Consider the following 16,959-nt stretch of genomic DNA (forward strand, 5'->3'; position numbering starts at 1 on the left):
TTCAGCCAATCACATGTGGCCGTTTGACGCTTCACTTACATGATACTAAATATAATATTTGGGGGTTTTGGAAAGTTGGACGTCACCCTTGAAGACAGTTTTCACTGTCTGACATCAGATAAGAAAAATAATTCATAAAGATACTTGTCTATTATTCCATAATGAAAATAATGTTTAGTTGTACCCTTGATTCAAAATACCCTCCCAAAAGGTGAGGCGGGATATTCTATGAGCCTGAATGTGTCTGGTCTAGAATATAAATCAGAAAAGTCAATGACTGTCCCTCATAAAAACCTTCATATTTATAACCCCATATTACAGGAGTATAGAGAGAAAACCCAATTTCAGTTTGTCTTCATCTTAGACATGCAGTGTTCGTCAATAAAATGATAGGAACAGCACACATTATGGGATAGGGGTTCTACACTTTAAAAGGAGAGTCCAAAGAAAATATGAATTATGTTGGGAGGGGTGTATATCCAGAACACTGAGAGTCAGATCCTCCCACCCTGTAACCTCTCATACATTCTGTTCCCCAATCAAAAATAAAATATAATAGTTTATTTTTTAAGACTCACAGAACAACATTACAATTCTTCACACATTACTTTACTAATAAGGATAAATTGCTGCATTCTATAATAGAATCAGGATTATCTTCCATGTTTATGTTAATAGGGTTTACAAATTTATAAACTCAGATCTATCTACTCTAGTGGAATTTAAAATTGATAATCTAAATCTACAGATTCATACTTACTAAAAGTTACAGACCTAAGATTTCCAGAAATATGAATCATTATGATGTGTAAAACTGTAAAGCATTTCCTGATCATTAATGTTCACCTCTTCATCAGTTTTTTAAAAGGTCGTGTAAGTCTTATGTTGGACATTTGGATAGGAATTGATCAATCCTCAAATTAATCCAGTACATAATCTAAAATAAACCAAGGATATGTTGCCAAGGTGCTGGATCCAGATGATGTCATCTGTTGTGGCCTCAGCAGACATTTACACATCAGAATTATTGTGAGCTGGGTGTGATGTAATAAAGAGATTGAGCTCTTCACTACCAGGAAAAGACATACATGAACAAAAATGCTTCAAACAGAAAGGTTGAGGTGTCTGCATCTTACTAAAGAGTGCAACAACACAGGATTGAATGTTGAGAGAGTGCATTGCGCTGATCAAGTGTTGGATCAGACTATTGTCATAAAAACAGCGATATGAGCTCATTCTTGACGGGGCGGATGAGACACAGCCGGTTTAGAACAAACATCATTTAAAAATAATAATATTCTTCATGCTTGTTTGTTATTTTCCCATTAAAACTCGTACATACATGCCTTCGAATGAGTTTGGTGATCAACATTCCTACAAGGCTTTAAAGATGGATTAAATGGCATTTAAGTGGGTTTACGTTCCACTTCTGCAACCTTCATACATCTGCTGGACCATTATGATTTAAGTGTTATGATTATTGCTCAGTCCTTTCGAAGCTGCTGTGTGAGCTTTATTGTACTGAAAGGATGGGTAGACACGAGCAGAGACGTTTTTGAAACATTTTGATGCTATACACTGTAATATTTGAGGGTCTGCTGAGCCATGGCTGAATACTGAGGAAAACCCAGAAAACACTAGCTGAACTACATCTCCCAGCTGGCATGGGGACGCTTCAGCATTCCCCACTGAGGAGGTCCTGAGGACAAGACTGCTTGCAGCACCTCCTTGTGCATCAGCCTTTTGTAAGCAAAGCTGGTGGAAACGTCTCTGGCTGCAAACAGGATATTTTGTAAAAAACAAAACAAAAAAAAGTGCTCTGAATTTTCTACATAAATGTTAATGCTTTTTTAGAAATAAAATGCATTAGGGAGGATTTTATTTGAAAGTCATTCCAGTTAGCTTGTTTAAAAAGTCAGCTCAGTTGATAACAACCTTTAGAGAACATGATTTAACATAATACTAATTATTACACATGGTGCTTCATTTTCACTATAAACTTCCGACTGAGGTTCGCAGCGTATTAGTCGAAAAACTTTTATTTTGACAGTTCAAACCGGAATTGCTACATTTACGTTTGCCCCCTTCACGTACTTTTGAACTTAAGAATGGGTACGTGGTAGGTAACCAACCATTATTTTCTTTCGTGGTGGTTACCTTTTTTAAAAAAAAAATTAAAAATTAAAAAAAAAGCTGGCAGGTATCAAACAAACAAGCGGGCCACAAAGTATGCTTCCTCGGCGGCAGGACTACGGGATGAACCGGAGCGGAGGAGCGCGCAGCGGCTCGGTCATAAACTTCCGAACAACCGTGAACTCGGGCTCCGTCCGCCGCAGCGCCGCCGTGCTTCCTTCGGTGCTGACGTTCCTGGTGATCGTCGCGTCCGGAGGCCTGCTGCTCATGATAGAGAAAGGAATGCTGAACAGCATGGAGACGCCTTCACCCCGGGGTAACGGCAGGCGGCTGGACTTCATCCGACAGGCTGGGAAACACAGCGCAGACGCCGCGGACGTGGAGTCTCAGGTAAAAGAAGGGGGACGCACCGCGACGTGCAGTTTTATCCGAATGAGCAGGATGAAAGTAGCCGGCGGAGATTTGGTTCCCACTCGAGACTGTGTACAGTATTAAGCATTTCGCAACAGTTGTGTATCCGTCGTAAACAGTACAAGCTTCAGAGACATTTCCTCAGGGACATGTGGTGGGACATACGACTTTCTGTAATGGACGTGCTTGTTTGTTATTTTCCCATTAAAACTCGTACATACATGCCTTCAAATGAGTTTGGTGATCAACATTCCTACAAGGCTTTAAAGATGGATTAAATGGCATTTAAGTGGTGTTACCTTCCACTTCTGCAACCTCTATATAAAAAAAATGCTTCTAAATATCACTTCTTACTTTTGCTCTCTTCCAAACATTTGTTCACTTTGAAGATCAGTTTAATGCTGCACTTTCATAAAGTTGGAGAGCTCTAAGGGAACACGAACGGTCTAAGGAGGGGCAGAGATTTCCTGTCCTTTAGGTCCCGATATGGGTCATTGTTCCCATAACGCACCTTCATAGTCTTTTCATTAAACCTGCTCTGCCTCTTTCTAACTTCACACCTGACTTGCAAACGGATGTTTTTGATCAAAATTGGTGGAACGCTTCTTTTAAGTCGCTGGTTTGTGTTCACATCTAGTTCCTCCAGGAGATCCGTAACCGGACCATCAGGAGCATGTGCGGCCAGAAGAACATGCCCCACACGGTGTGGTCGCTGAGCCCCCTGCAGAGGAAGACGCTGCTGCAGCACATCCTGGTGAACGACGAGTACCGCTTCCTCTACTGCTACGTCCCCAAAGTGGCCTGCTCCAACTGGAAGCGGGTCATCAAGGTCCTGAGCGGAGCCCTGGAGAGCGTGGACGTCAACATCAAGATGGACCACCGCAGCGACCTGCTCTTTCTGTCCTCCCTGAAGCCGGATGAGATCCGCTACCGCCTCAAGCACTACTTCAAGTTCATGTTTGTGCGGGAGCCCATGGAGCGCCTGCTCTCCGCGTACAGGAACAAGTTCGGAGAGATCGAGTCCTACCAGAAAAAGTACGGCGCGGAGATCGTGAAGCGGTACAGAAAGGGTCGCGCCAAAGACGCATCGGTCAAAGGAGATGATGTCACCTTTGCGGAGTTCGTCCGCTACTTGCTGGATGAGGATGTGGAGCGCATGAATGAGCACTGGATGCCCATGTACAACTTGTGCCAACCTTGTGCTGTTCCCTATGATTTCATCGGCTCCTATGAGCACCTCGAAAGTGACTCCGAGTTTGTGCTCCAGCGCATCGGAGCGCCCTCCTTTGTTCACTTCCCGGAGAGGCAAACGTGGTACAAGCCGGTCACCACGGAGACGCTACACTATTATTTGTGCAGGTTACCACAGAAGCTGCTGAGGGAGCTCCTGCCCAAGTACATTTTAGACTTTTCTCTATTCACGTATGCCCTCCCCAACACAACCACTGAACACTGCCGGCATTAGACCTGCAATGTTTTATAGTGCTCAGATTATTTTTTTTTAGAGAATCATTTGTACTATTTTTATTCCTCGGGAACAAACAGTATTTTTAAGAGCTGTTACACATTTTTACTTGAGATTTCTGCACGTCGTTGCAAAGTGCAGATTATTGGACGAGAAGGAGGTTCGACTTCAAAACCACTAAAGCTTGAAATTAAATACGAAAGAATTAGTTACATAGTTTATATGGACTGTTACAGTAAATGAACCAATTCAGTAAACAAGGGTCAATCAAAAAGTTCAGAGACTGTTCCTTTTATTCACAAACAGAACCAAACACTGGAGCAGGGGGAAGCTACGACCTCTGTGAGCAAGTATTCCAAGTTACGTTGCTTAAACAACGTGTATGCTTTGTACAGTTACAATTTCACAATGGACCCCAAACTTGAGGATTTCAAATGTTTGTGTAAAATGTCTGAGGAACAGATAGAAGTCGCAGGGAGCTAAATGCGGTCGTGATTGTATTGTGCCGAATGTCGTCTCTCGGAACATCGCTGTGCAACTCAGTTTACAGTCCGACCCCGACGGATCAATTCACGATGCACAAAAAGTCAATGGTGAAATCGCAAATGCGCGCGTACCAGTGGTCAGCGGAACATTTGGGAAACAGGCGCTGATGTTGATCACGCGATGTAACTTGGAACATTTCCTGACGGCGGGTTTTGCTTCCCTCTGCTCCGTGCTCGTTACTTTGCAGCGCTTCGTTTGTGCGAACAGACTCAGGACTTTTTCAACGCGCCTCCTCCAACGATGGAAATGTTACGACGGTTGCGAGACCCAACGTTGTGTTTGGATGGTTTCTTCATCTGCTGTAGACTTCGGTAAACATTTAATGGTTTCAGCGGGCATTCGGTGGTTTAGCAGGCTAAAACACGGAGCGTTGTACTGGGACGGTCGAGGGTTTCAAATCAAGCTGGTTTCTTTTCTTAAGTCACAGACTCTCATTCCCGTCTCTCCTCTCTTTCCTGTAACGTTTTAACTATTTACCATCTAATAAAAGTGATGTTCACATTTTGTAACGTACACCTTTTTGCAGTTTCTTATTTTTGTATCGCTTTATTTTGTGAATAATATAATAATTTAAAGCATTAAAAAAACATGAATATTAAACATCATACACAAAAGTCCAGGGATAAAAAAAAAAAAACAACAACAACACTGAAGTTGCTACATGTCAAGGTTAGAATAAATAAACAAAGCTGAATCCTATTTTTTTTTATCAGTGGCTGTACAACATACTGACAGAGTTTACACTTTGTGGTGTAAGAAGTATTCATGAGACGTTGGATACTTGAATAGGAAAAGCAAGAATTTGTTGAAATGAAAGACGTGTCATTCTGTTTAGTATGACGCAGGTCTTTTTTCTTCCTGGGTGTGTCTGGCTGGACGAACAACAAGGCGGCCCTGAGATATTCTACAAGCTAATTCATGCCAACGTTTATTGAGGCTTTCATATTTCATGTCCAGACTCAGGACTTCAAGCTTCAAGTGGTTTGTGACTCACGCATCGGCGGCTTCATTTGTCTTCCCGGTCGTTAATGCCTGAAGCTCACGCTCCTGGAAAGACGTGGGAAAGAAGTTTGTTATTTTTGGTTTTCGAGACCGATTTGGTTTTCATCGTCTTCCACTCCGATTCTGTGCTTTTTAATTAATAAAAGCGGCGTCATCATTTTCACGTCTGAAGCCTTACTTGTCTGATGACTTGTCAGTGGAGCGATCGAGAGTTCGGAGGATGGAGCGCTCTGGGGAGACGTGGTGAGGACTGCCGGAGATGTTGAGGGACGATGAGCTTTGCAGGGACGAGAAAGACAAACCCTGTCTGCGCATCTCCTGAACCGCCCTTTCACTGAGGACAGAGGCAGTGAGACGACATCAGACAGCTGTTTTTATGCTCAGTGTCTTATTACATCTTTCTGCATGTAGTTGGGTGGAGGGTTTGTGCTGCTTCTTCAAGCACCTTTTCAAGGACTTTCAGGGTACCTGAACCAAACATTGTCGAAGCCTTTAGCATCATCTAAATTGTTACTCTAAGTGTAACTATAACACTTTTTGTATAATTCCTTCATACCCACGGCAATTCATGTGTTCACTTTTTTTTAACCTTGTGTACATATTTACTTTGCCTGTATGTATTGATTATGAATATTTAATGCCAGAATAGCCTGACAAAAACATGTTGATTTTCTCTGTCAGTGAGGTTTCAGTTGGGTTAAGTCACTGGCTTGAATTACAATGTACATCAATGCCATTTAGCAGCTGGATTAAAAATGCCGTGTACCGTACACTAGTAAGTCATGCAACTACAAACACAGCACATATTTATTTGGCTGTATATGACAAGTTCTCCCTCTTGAATGGCTGTTGTCTGCTGACTGTACTATCATATACAGTTTAATCTGCTTTCTCTGGGTGGCACCACTTCAGAACAGTATTTTATGTCTTTTGGTTGCCAGCCAGGCTGCCCCCATTAAAACAGCCGTCTGGTATGTTCCTATTAAAGCGATAACAACATCCACCTGTTCTCTAGTAGCCGACGTGCAGGTAAAATAGTGAAATAGCTACATTCAATGTGCATGCAAAGGTTTGCAGTGTTGGTTGTACAAACCACCTGAAGAGGTCACCTTGGACTCTGGCAAACAAATGGATTAATTTAAAGGTAGCATATTGTATAAATTCAGATTTGAATTCCTTTGTGGATTATAAAGCAGGTCTATCTGCTGTATAATCACTGCAAAGGTGTCATATTACTCAGTCCACGGAGAAATACACAGCTGGTATTCAGCTATTGGGCCGTTTGGATTCCAGCGAGTTTGTGATGTCATAAACTCAGCATGGCGCACTGTCCAACTTTAATGTAGCAGTCATTCTTTTAATGAGTAAGCAAGCTACAAGACTGATGAGAACCTGTGGTTGGCCTGGGTGTGCTGCACTCAGTCAGCCAATCAGAGCAGAGGGTCACTGATATCAATGCGCCCTAAAGGCACAGACACAAAACAGCCTGTTCTTACTGGAGTTCCACAGAAGCTTAAAAGAGAACATGTAAAACGACACTGAGCTGGTTTTTTGGGGCTTCAAAGCACAAATAACTTCTTACGGAATTCAAGACTGCAAATAAAACACAAAAATGGTTTAAAAAATGGGACCTTTTAAATAATTTGATTGCTCCAGAAAATAATCAGGAGAGGCATTGATAGTGCCATTGACCTGAAAATGACATTGATAATGGTGCTCACCGTTCAAAGCGCTCACTGGTCAGCTGTCTTTTCAGAACGTCCATCTCCGTCTGCAGCTGAGACACTTTCCCTCGGAGCTGGGACACCTCCCTGGCATGCTCTGCACTTTATGTGCACACACAACAACAATATTCATCAACTCTCAAAAATCACATTCTCTTCAGTTCAAACCAGTTTACTGAACTGGATGCATTTACGTTTTGCAGTCAGCCAGGGCGAGCCTGTCACGTAGGACTTTGAGCTCTGACTCCTTCTCGCTGGCTGTCAGGTGTGTTTGGAACTCCTTGTGCCGGTTGGTGGAGAGCAGTGTCTCCAGGTTACGCACAGTCAGCCTCTCACTGGCTAGTTGCTTCTTCAGTATCTCCGCCTCCGACCGAACATCCTCCAGTTCTCCCGTGACCTAAAAACAGAAAGGATAAATATGACAAGACGGATCACTGCAGCGGCATCGTGCATGCTCAGTGGGATGCAACCAGTTCAGAAGACGAGTGCTTGAAAACGTGAAAAACCACAGCAGGCCTCACCCTCTCGAGGTTCATGCTCTTGGAGGTGAGATGACGTATAGTGAGCTCTTTGCCAGAGTCCAGTTTGACACAGAGCTCCCTGACAGAAGCCAGATCTGAGACGAGACCGCTCTTCTCCTCCTGTGCTTCGTGTAGCTCCTCCTCCAGTTGGGACATCCCACGAACCAGCGAGGACACTTGGGTCTCATAAGCCTGCAGCGCCTGCATGTGCTTGGAGGGTCAGCAGGGAGAAAGGTATCTTTAATACACACTAGCATAAAGACTCGCCTAGAGTGTTTTCGTAGTTGACCTCGAACAGCTGTTAGAAATCTTCCTCAAATCATTTTTTTTTTTTCCTCCCAGGTTTTACCTGCTGAATTTCTCTCTCCTGGTGTCCGACAGTGTCTCGGAGGTGTCTGCGTTCTGTGTCCGAGGAGAGCAGCTCCAGGCGGATGGAGTTGTTTCGGCCTTCAGCCTGCTGCAGCTTCTGCTCCCTCTCCTCCATCTCAGAGTGGGCCATCCTGAAGCGCTCCAGCAAATCCCTGTTCTCCTGCTCCTGTAGGTCAACAGTCAGCAAAGGAGCTCTACAGGGTGTCCAGGTACTTCTAATACATAAAGTTGCACTGACCAGACTGTATCAGAATGACTGTTATCAACCATATCGAGCCTCAAACAGCTGTTGGGGTATAGTTTTCTCTTGCCTTTGTGGCCATCAGCTTCTCTATGCTGGACACTTCAGAAATGTAAGCGTGGATCCTCAGTTTCAGCTCGTCCCGTTCATGCAAAGCCTCCTCCATTTCCACATGTACAGTCTGGACAAAAAGACAAGAGGAGCTGGTGTTATTTTTTTTTTTTTGCTTCAATGAAACCACCACTGATTGATGACATTGATGTTGATTATTTACCTGGTTCTCCCTGGTCATCGTGGCCAGGTCGTCTTGCAGCCTCCTATTCTCTCTGTTTGTGATGTCTTTGTCTCTCTTCAGTCCTGACAGTTCCTCCACAGACACATCCAGCTGCCTCCTCAGACTGGTTATCTCCCTCTCTCGGCTGTTCAACGCTCCTTGCAGCTGACTGAAAAGTTTAAAATTACCACATGACCACAGTTATATCAGTTTATTGAGAGGAACTGGTGATTTCTTGAGGGGCTTTTTGTAATGACATTTAGTCGTATTAAAAAAACAACATGGAACCTTGAGGGCACAATACTCACGCTAATGAGTTGTCCATGTTTTTGACTGTGAGTCTCACATCTTCAAGGGTCTTCTCCTGTGTAAATACCAAAGAATTATGCCTCATTAGGACTCTTTAAACACAACCCATCTCCTCACATTAGTTATACTGTTGCAGTCTTCATACTCGTAGTAAATATTGATGTTGTTATAAGTATCAAAAACCATCTCGGTATCGTTTTACATCCTCGCTAGGAAGATTCTCTCTGGAGCTCAACTACCCGGCTGTTTCGTGTCTTCTGCTCTTCTGATTGGCTGACCCCCTTCTGAGTGACACATGTCCAGGCCAAGCACAGGTTTTGTTGTACCTTGTTAGCTCTACAACAGAATGAGCACTCTGTTTTCTTCCACATAAAATGTTGGACTGTGGGATTTGCTGAGGGCGGACATACAACATCAGTGTGATTTTGTGACATCACAAACGTACAGAAGTCCAAACAGCAGAGTTGTTGAATGCGGAAAGTGGGTATTTCTCTGTGGACTGAATGTTTTCACACTTTCAAAGTATTCATATAGCAACTAGACCTGTTTTATGATAAAAAAAAGAAACGGTAATCTGAATTCATATAATATGGGACCTTTCATTTTCAAAGGATAGCTGCAAATTTTAAGACGACTTTAATACAATAGTCACAAGTCTGTACATGGAAAAAGTTAACGGCCATTATAATTATTAATTGGCTTCACAATGGCCATGAAGCGATCTTTTATTAATGTGATCCTCATTCTGTTCAGGAATGTTTATCCCGAGTTTATATGAGGACTGTCAGTCGGCCAAATCAAGTGGGTTCCTCTCAGTTTAAGGTCATTTTAGTGCAAAGTCCTCTCAGTCTCTTTCCCCTGACTGTATTTACCTGCAGGGGGAGAACCGGTAATAAAAAAAGGGTGATTTCTGCACTAAAACACTTTTAACAACTTTTGAAGAGAAACACACCTGATTTGACTGATGGAAACTGCTGAAAGTTACACTTAACTAAGCATTTTTGAAAAAAGGATTTAGTCTTTCATCACCTACACTGGAACTACACTAACAGGGCAACTTTTTACAGCTAGTATGGATAGAAGGAATGATTTCAGCAATCATTTTTCAATGTAAATATGGGCAATTGAGTATTCAGGCAGACATATGAACCTATCCTTTAATAAAAGCGTGTAATGTTGATGTGATGTTAGGATGGCTACCTTCTTAGATAGGTACTCCTGGACAGCAACCAGTTTCTCAGTCTTTTGATCCACCTCATCCTGCAGAGCATCCTTCGCTCTATCCATGGAAGTGACTGACTTGTGAAGAACAACTACATCCTGCTTGTGTTTGGAGCTCTGCTGACTCAGCTCCCCTGGCAGACAAACCGAAATTAAGCATACAGCCAGGCAGGTGCAGAGAAAAAACAACAACAACATCAAGCGTCGCAGCATGTTCACCTATTATCTCCTCAAGTTTTTCAATCTGCCCACGGGCAGCGTGCAGCTCGTTCATCTTCACCGACAGCCTGTGTTGAGTATCAGACAGGGACTGCTCCATCTGCTCCTGCAGCAGCCTACAGACAGAAAGACAGACAGACAGACAGACAAGTCAAAAATGTGGTGGCAACACAAACAACAATCCCTTACTGCAGCAGAAAGTCATCATTTCACTTTGGTTCATTCTTTGACAGGAACAAAATGACGTTTTAGGAGATGACAGACTGAGACAAGTGCAATGCCACTATAATGGGTAGTGTAAAGAAACCAGTCAGCTTCTGTTGATCCGGACACATTTTAATAATGTACTAAATCATTTAGCGAATTTGTATTTGAAGTCAGAATTTCTGACAAATAATCGCCCCGTTGGTCAATTCTGTCAGACAAGCCCTGCGGTGGAAGAGGACGCATCAGATATACACAACCCACCACTGTGTGACCGTCTGTTTCAAACCTCAGAGCGCTGGACTCGGCCCTCTGCTGGGTGACCTCCTCTACGTTGTGGACCAGAGCAGAGACTCGAACCTTCAGCTCCTCCTCCGCAGCCTCCTTGTTCTGCTTCAGCAGACACACCTGTGAGCGCAGGTCCAGTCTCTCCCGCTCCATCTACAACCCCACAACACACCAACGTGATGGGTAAACACACAGCAACACAATCCTATTCAGCACTGACGTCGGAGCATGTTTCATTATAACAATGAGATTTCCTACATAATGAGCACTTGGTAGGGGATAATATTTGGACAGATTTATACACATCACTCACCCTCTTAACTGCATTCTCCAGGTCAGCAATCCTCCTCTCCTCTTGTTTGTCTGTGAGAGCTAAATTCTGCGCAACATGCAAATAGAGAAGACATTCATGTTAATCATAGTGGTTTCCATTCTAAATTGTAAAACTTGTTTACAAGATGTCAGTGATCTTCAGGTGTTTTTGGTTCATGCAAATGACTGAAACGAAATTTTAATTATTAAACCCTGTTAATTTCCTATCAAAATTGTCTGATCAATTTATTGATCATGGCAGCTCTGAATTCCAGCAAATCGTACACTCAAGCCAAGCGCTGCGTATCTTCAGATGTTCGACAGGTTTCTTTCTGTACCTACCATTTACAGATGTTCCTTAAACACTTCACATGCAGTCTATTGATAGATGCTGGTTAGTTGGCTGCACAGAGATGCCTCCAGTTCACAGTTGCAGCAGCGCACACAACTCAAGACAGGTGTGTGGTCGAAGACTTGTTGTAAAGAGTGAACTAAGGCTCTAATCTCAAATTGAAACAAAGTAATTTGATCTGGGCAAGCCGCCCAACTTATGCCTCTGTAAGGGAAACGCTGTCTCGGCTCACTGATGCTGATGAGATTTAGTCCTGCGCAAAGATAGACAAGATTATGTGTTTTAAAATGAAAAGGTTTTAGTGTGGATGTGGCTAAGTATTGAAAATTGATACCAAATGATATCATATTTTTTTGACACTCAATAGTATTGAAACAATTTGGTCGGCGCCATATCATTGTCTTAGTTTGGAACCCAAAACTACTTAAGCTATACTTACCGATACCCCATTAGTTCTTTTTTACTTCTAGTAGTGAGTTGAGCCACTTTTACGCACACGGGTGGAACAATATACCTTCTGACTAATCATGTGATACTGTTTCACTGACCTACAGGTGGTGATAATAAGATAATAAGAAATATGCTGGCAGTGGCAGGGAAGTACATGTGGATGTAAACAATGAAGGATTTCAACTTTTAAAAGAAACTGGTTGTGCACATGTTTTGTTAAACCTCAAGGATATGCATAATGAGTAACACTGAATATAAATATACCTTCTTTGCCTACAAGGAAACTTCACAGGGCACCTTTAACTTTGCAGGAAGTCATCATGAAGTCGTAACAGTCGGTGACAGAATGAATCACTGACATAAACTAAGACCAGTGGTGGAGCAATTAGGATGTGTACCGCATATAATGGTGTTTCAATAGCGACTATTTCTTCTCTAAAAGACCATAAAAGGGCATCAGAATAGTGCACAGTGACAGCCATAACTCGGCACTGACCTTTAACCTCTCCATCAGTGTGTCTCTTTCAGTGGTGATGTGCTCAATTTGGAGTTCTGCCCGTTTCATCTTCTCCTGCAGTTTCAAGACGTCAGCGGTCATATCTTTGCTACGGGCCAGCCTCAGGTCGTCTTGAGCCTAAATGACCGAGAACATTTGGTCCATATAAAGTGTGCAGTAGAGTTACAGTTGTATGGTAGACTGGCTCTACAGCTTACTTGTTTAAAGAGGGTTTTGAAATTGTCTCTCTCAGTGCTGAGGGCCTTCACGTTGTTCTGAATGTCCTCCATGTGCTTCTCGAAGTCCAACACAGTGGCCTTCAGCTCGTCTCTTTCCTTGACTAAGAGACGCAGTTCTGTCTCTGCAGCTGCTCCCTAAAAATGTGCAGCCAAAACACTTTGCATCATTTTTATGAGAAATTACCTTTATTAATAGTAATGAAGCTTTTTTTTTGTCATCTTGTCTCTCACCCTGATTCCTTTAGACCTTGGACTCCTTCCTCTGCTCGGACTACGACTGGGGCTTAAGTCCAGACCTCCACCTCCTCTGGCTCTTTTGTAGCGCTCGGCCTCCTGGCGGTAGTAATCCCTCTCCTCCTCCAGGCTCTTGACGAATGCATCGAGACGAGATGGGGAGCGTTCCCTTCCACAAACACCATGTTTAGCACGCATGGCCTCCAACTCCAGCACCAGGTCTTTGTCTAGGAAACAGCAGCAAGGCAGTCATATGAAAATGTAAACAATGCCAAGCTGATGTAAGAATAGCAGAGATATACAAAACGTACCCGCTGCCATCATTTTTCCTACTTTGTCCTGCAGTCGGATTTTCTCGTCCTCCAGGAAGTTCACCAGTCCCTCCATCTTCTCATTCTGCTCTTTGACCTCCACCAGCTGATCTCTGAGACGGTCTTTCTCAAAGTCACCTCCAGAATGCTCCTGAATTCAATCGTTTCAAGGGACACTGGTTTATGTCTACTCTGAATCAGTTATATACAGAAGTTCAATCATATTCTTATTAGGAAAATGTGGAGTAAGAACGGAATGCAGAAGGAATTTGTTGGTAAAGAAGAAACAATGTCTCTGAAAAAACTAGAAACTGACAAAAGTAATCAGCCTCCATCATTGTTTATTCCATATTTAATACAAATCTGACTTTGCATTTGATTTAATTGAATATGTCTTATAATGAAACAAATGGAAATACCATAGACAAAAATGACAGGCCCCTTAACCTAAAATGTTGTTACACAGACTTCAGAGTTCATCACTGAAAACAACCGATTTCTGTTGATCTCAGTGGGACTTCTGCATGTCAACGAGTAGTTTGGTTCACTCTTCCAGAGAAAACCTCTCCAGCTGTCTCAGGTTTGAAGGGTGTCTTCTCCAGACTGCATGTTTCAGCTCTCTCCATTGATCGGATTCAGATCAGAGCTCATAGAACAACATTTCAGGACAGTGCGATGTTTTGTATATCTGTCCTTTGCTTTCTCTGGTCCGTGTTAAGTGTGGTACACACAATGATACCAAACACCAGAGTGACCAATTGTTTCCATTTAAATGGATTGAATGACTGATTACAAGATGGAAGATATAAGTGATACTAATAAAAGAATCTGTCTGGTCCATTTTAGAATAATCTTTGTAGAAGAACCAAAAATGATCTTTTCAAACATTCGTTGCTTTGTTGTATACTGTACTAAAGGTATGCAGGTATACACCAGACAACGGCTTTTAATTTGATCACTTTTCACGAAGAATGACGCATCGTTTTAATGAGCTGTAAGAGTACCAACATCTTCCTCCACATATGTTTACCGTGTACTCTACATACCATTCTTAATTTTGTGATGACATCCTCCAATTGTCCAATTATTTCCTGCTGCCTTTGAATTTCTTTCTGTTGAGACAGAAAATAGTTTTTCAGGATTGTTTTCATCGTATTAAATCAGACTTTGTTACCTTACTCACTTATAACGATATTCTATGTCACCTGGTTTCTTCATATTCTCACTTTAGTTTCTAGCAGCTCAATGTCAGCAGTTTCCAACACGCGCTCCTTGTCCATCTCCATCTGCTTGGCCAGGTCGTCTATGTGCGTCAGCTCTTCACACAGCTCCAGGTTCTTTAAAGAGAGATTGGCCACTTCGCTGGAGGCGTCCACCTTCTTCTGCTGCAGTCCTTCTATCTTCTGCTCCAGAGTCCTCTTGGTCTCCTGTAGGTATTCAATCTGTGTAACACAGAGAGCAACAGATTACAGTTAGCAAGTACCAGCGACCAATAAGACACCTTTTCTTCCAGAGAAGTGTTTAATGACTCCCTCGTACTGCATGGTAAAAGCATTCCCTCTGCTGTGACTGCTGCTGTGCTTGCCTGAAGGTTAAGATGGGTGATCAGTTTCTCGTTGCTGACGTTCTGAGCTTCAAGGTAAACGACATCATGAGGTCGTCCTCCACTGAGGGAGCGATTCAGACGCCCAATCTCTTTGTCCCTCTCCTCCACCTGACAGAAGTATTAACAAAATAAAGTGAGGCCTAACTACCAGCAGGACAACATTATGAAATTCAATACGTGTCTCATAAATTGCTCACCTGAGTATTTAAATGTTTTATAAAGTCTTGAGCTTTTTCCAGGTCTCGTTTGACTTTAATGATGTCTTCCTGTAGCTCGTGAATTCTACAAAATTGCAGGGAGTCAAGAAGAAATATCTCAGCTGCAAGCATCAACTGTCAACACATTCATCAAGCAACTGCCACCACACCCAGTAACACAGTTCAGCTGCCACGCAGGAAAACAAACCTTCCATCTGCCAGCTGCAGTAGGTCAGCGACGTATGGATCATCAGGCTGCAGCACAGGATAACATGATCTAGAAGAGGGAGGTGTGAGCTCGTCGATCTGCATTCTCTGCCGTCGAAAAGGAATACTGCGCTTTTTTCCACCTTAGAAAGTGTGAGAGAGCAAAGAAGGATCCAAAAAATTTTACTCAAGATGCCAACCATCACTTTTGCCAAAGAGTACAGGTCAGAGGATGTGACGCTACCTGGCGTCTGCACAACAGCTTGCATGTTCTTCTCCTGCAGCTGCTGGATGCGCTCAGCTTTGGCCTTGCTGTCCTTCTCCAGGCTGCGAACCTTATGCACATACTGATTATTTAAAAACTTCAGGTCAGATGTCTCATGGTCCAGTTTTCTGATGTGGATTTTGAGCTCTGCAACCAGACAGGATTATGTGGGGTTAAGAAACAATGCTTTTGTTGATACAGGTGATGAGTGTGGGACAATAGTTCAGAAAGGCACAGTACTTTACCTCTGCCGGCACGTTCCTTCTCTTCCTTCAGCTTCAGCAGCTCGAGGTGCAGCTCGTTGTTTTCCCTGATCACCCGGCCATTCTCTGTCCTGTACGGCTCCAGAAGAGCGTCGCAGTTTCTGCTTTCTTTCTCAGTCTTCCCTGCTGACAGTTTGACATTGCGCAGGCTCTCGGTTGTGTGGATCAGATCGCTGTGAACACAAGAGGATGACGTGCCTGAACTTCATCTGACCAGCTGCGATTGACCGGGGCGGTGTTAATGGGACGATAGCAGGTGCAGAGAGGGTTTAAAGGTCTCACCTGAAGAGTTTCTCCACCAGGGGCAGCGACTCTATTCCCAGCGGGTGTCGGTAGCCCAGCTGATCCAGACGCTTCCGCAGATTGACGAACTTCCTCTCCGCGCTGCTGTTCATGGCTGTGATCAGTGGTGTTACCACAGTCCAGGAGAGCACCGGTCACATGGGCCAACAGGTTGGCTGGAATCAGAATTTACTACAACGTTAAATATGCAACACGCGTACATCTTAACGACGACACTGAAGTTTACAGAGGACCGTAAACGCGACAGCATATGATGTTTGCTGACGTTACGTAGCGAGCTTAACGTTAAGTAGGTTAATAATGAACCAACATTAGCATGCTGTCGTTACACATCGAGCCAGTCGCTTTTTCTAGCAGTAGCCAGCTAGTTAGTTACGTCTGACTTCCTTTAACCAACTAGTTAAGTGTCAAATCTCAGGTTTCCAACTTACTTTGCGTGGAAGCACAGCGCTTTCCTGACTGCTAACGTTAGCTCCGCCAACGTCAATGCAATTCTACATCCCCGACATTAAACCCGTTTCTTGGACCAGTTACTTGCAGCAGCTGCATTATAACCGTACGTGTGTTTATCCGTGAGCGTTAGACGGTCGTTGACTCCTGACTTGACATGTTTCCGCGGTAAAGAGGTTTGAAAAGAGCGCCGATGATCTCCGGTTTGGATTCGTCACCATGGAAGTGAGCGGCTCCGTGGGACGTCGCGGGGAGGGGCGTGTTTTCAGTACCGGCGTTGTCCGTGGAGAAAGCGGGAGGGGCGGAGTCGGCACAGATTTTTTCGCTCAAAACACAAGCCCATACCA

General features: G+C 43.4%; 2 protein-coding genes across 2 annotated transcripts; one reads left to right on the forward strand and one right to left on the reverse strand.

Annotated features, from left to right (window-relative positions):
• The first annotated feature begins 2,035 nt into the window (after positions 1 to 2,035).
• On the forward strand, positions 2,036 to 5,068 carry chst14 (carbohydrate (N-acetylgalactosamine 4-0) sulfotransferase 14). The gene is made up of 2 exons (XM_069150675.1): positions 2,036 to 2,523; positions 3,182 to 5,068. Exons 1-2 carry the CDS (start codon positions 2,230 to 2,232, stop codon positions 4,007 to 4,009), a joined length of 1,122 nt encoding a protein of 373 aa, XP_069006776.1. The 5' UTR covers positions 2,036 to 2,229; the 3' UTR covers positions 4,010 to 5,068.
• cep135 (centrosomal protein 135) lies at positions 5,058 to 16,822 on the reverse strand. Its single transcript, XM_069150674.1, has 26 exons — positions 16,594 to 16,822; positions 16,142 to 16,317; positions 15,842 to 16,032; positions 15,576 to 15,743; positions 15,333 to 15,474; positions 15,125 to 15,209; positions 14,907 to 15,035; positions 14,548 to 14,763; positions 14,368 to 14,433; positions 13,322 to 13,472; positions 13,008 to 13,237; positions 12,756 to 12,911; positions 12,538 to 12,675; positions 11,241 to 11,306; positions 10,929 to 11,080; positions 10,436 to 10,551; positions 10,196 to 10,350; positions 8,995 to 9,050; positions 8,687 to 8,855; positions 8,483 to 8,593; positions 8,152 to 8,337; positions 7,803 to 8,012; positions 7,476 to 7,678; positions 7,279 to 7,383; positions 5,736 to 5,891; positions 5,058 to 5,602 (listed from the first exon to the last, which is right to left on the reverse strand). Exons 2-26 carry the CDS (start codon positions 16,252 to 16,254, stop codon positions 5,581 to 5,583), a joined length of 3,492 nt encoding a protein of 1,163 aa, XP_069006775.1. The 5' UTR covers positions 16,255 to 16,317; positions 16,594 to 16,822; the 3' UTR covers positions 5,058 to 5,580.
• Positions 16,823 to 16,959: the final 137 nt, after the last annotated feature.

This window comes from Embiotoca jacksoni, unplaced genomic scaffold, assembly GCF_022577435.1.
Source record: "Embiotoca jacksoni isolate LCO1_2020_lvr unplaced genomic scaffold, fEmbJac1.0.p SCAF_16, whole genome shotgun sequence".
Lineage (NCBI taxonomy): Eukaryota > Metazoa > Chordata > Actinopteri > Embiotocidae > Embiotoca > Embiotoca jacksoni.

Bases quoted from the DNA above. Each gene is read 5' to 3' on its own strand.
- chst14 (XM_069150675.1), top strand. From the start codon at position 2,230: ATGCTTCCTCGGCGGCAGGACTACGGGATGAACCGGAGCGGAGGAGCG. The intron at 2,524-3,181 runs GTAAAAGAAGGG...GTTCACATCTAG, and splicing joins CCGCGGACGTGGAGTCTCAG to TTCCTCCAGGAGATCCGTAA.
- cep135 (XM_069150674.1), bottom strand. From the start codon at position 16,254: ATGAACAGCAGCGCGGAGAGGAAGTTCGTCAATCTGCGGAAGCGTCTG. The intron at 11,307-12,537 runs GTCAGTGCCGAG...CATGTTGCGCAG, and splicing joins CACTGATGGAGAGGTTAAAG to AATTTAGCTCTCACAGACAA. The intron at 7,679-7,802 runs GTGAGGCCTGCT...TTCTGTTTTTAG, and splicing joins AGAGCATGAACCTCGAGAGG to GTCACGGGAGAACTGGAGGA.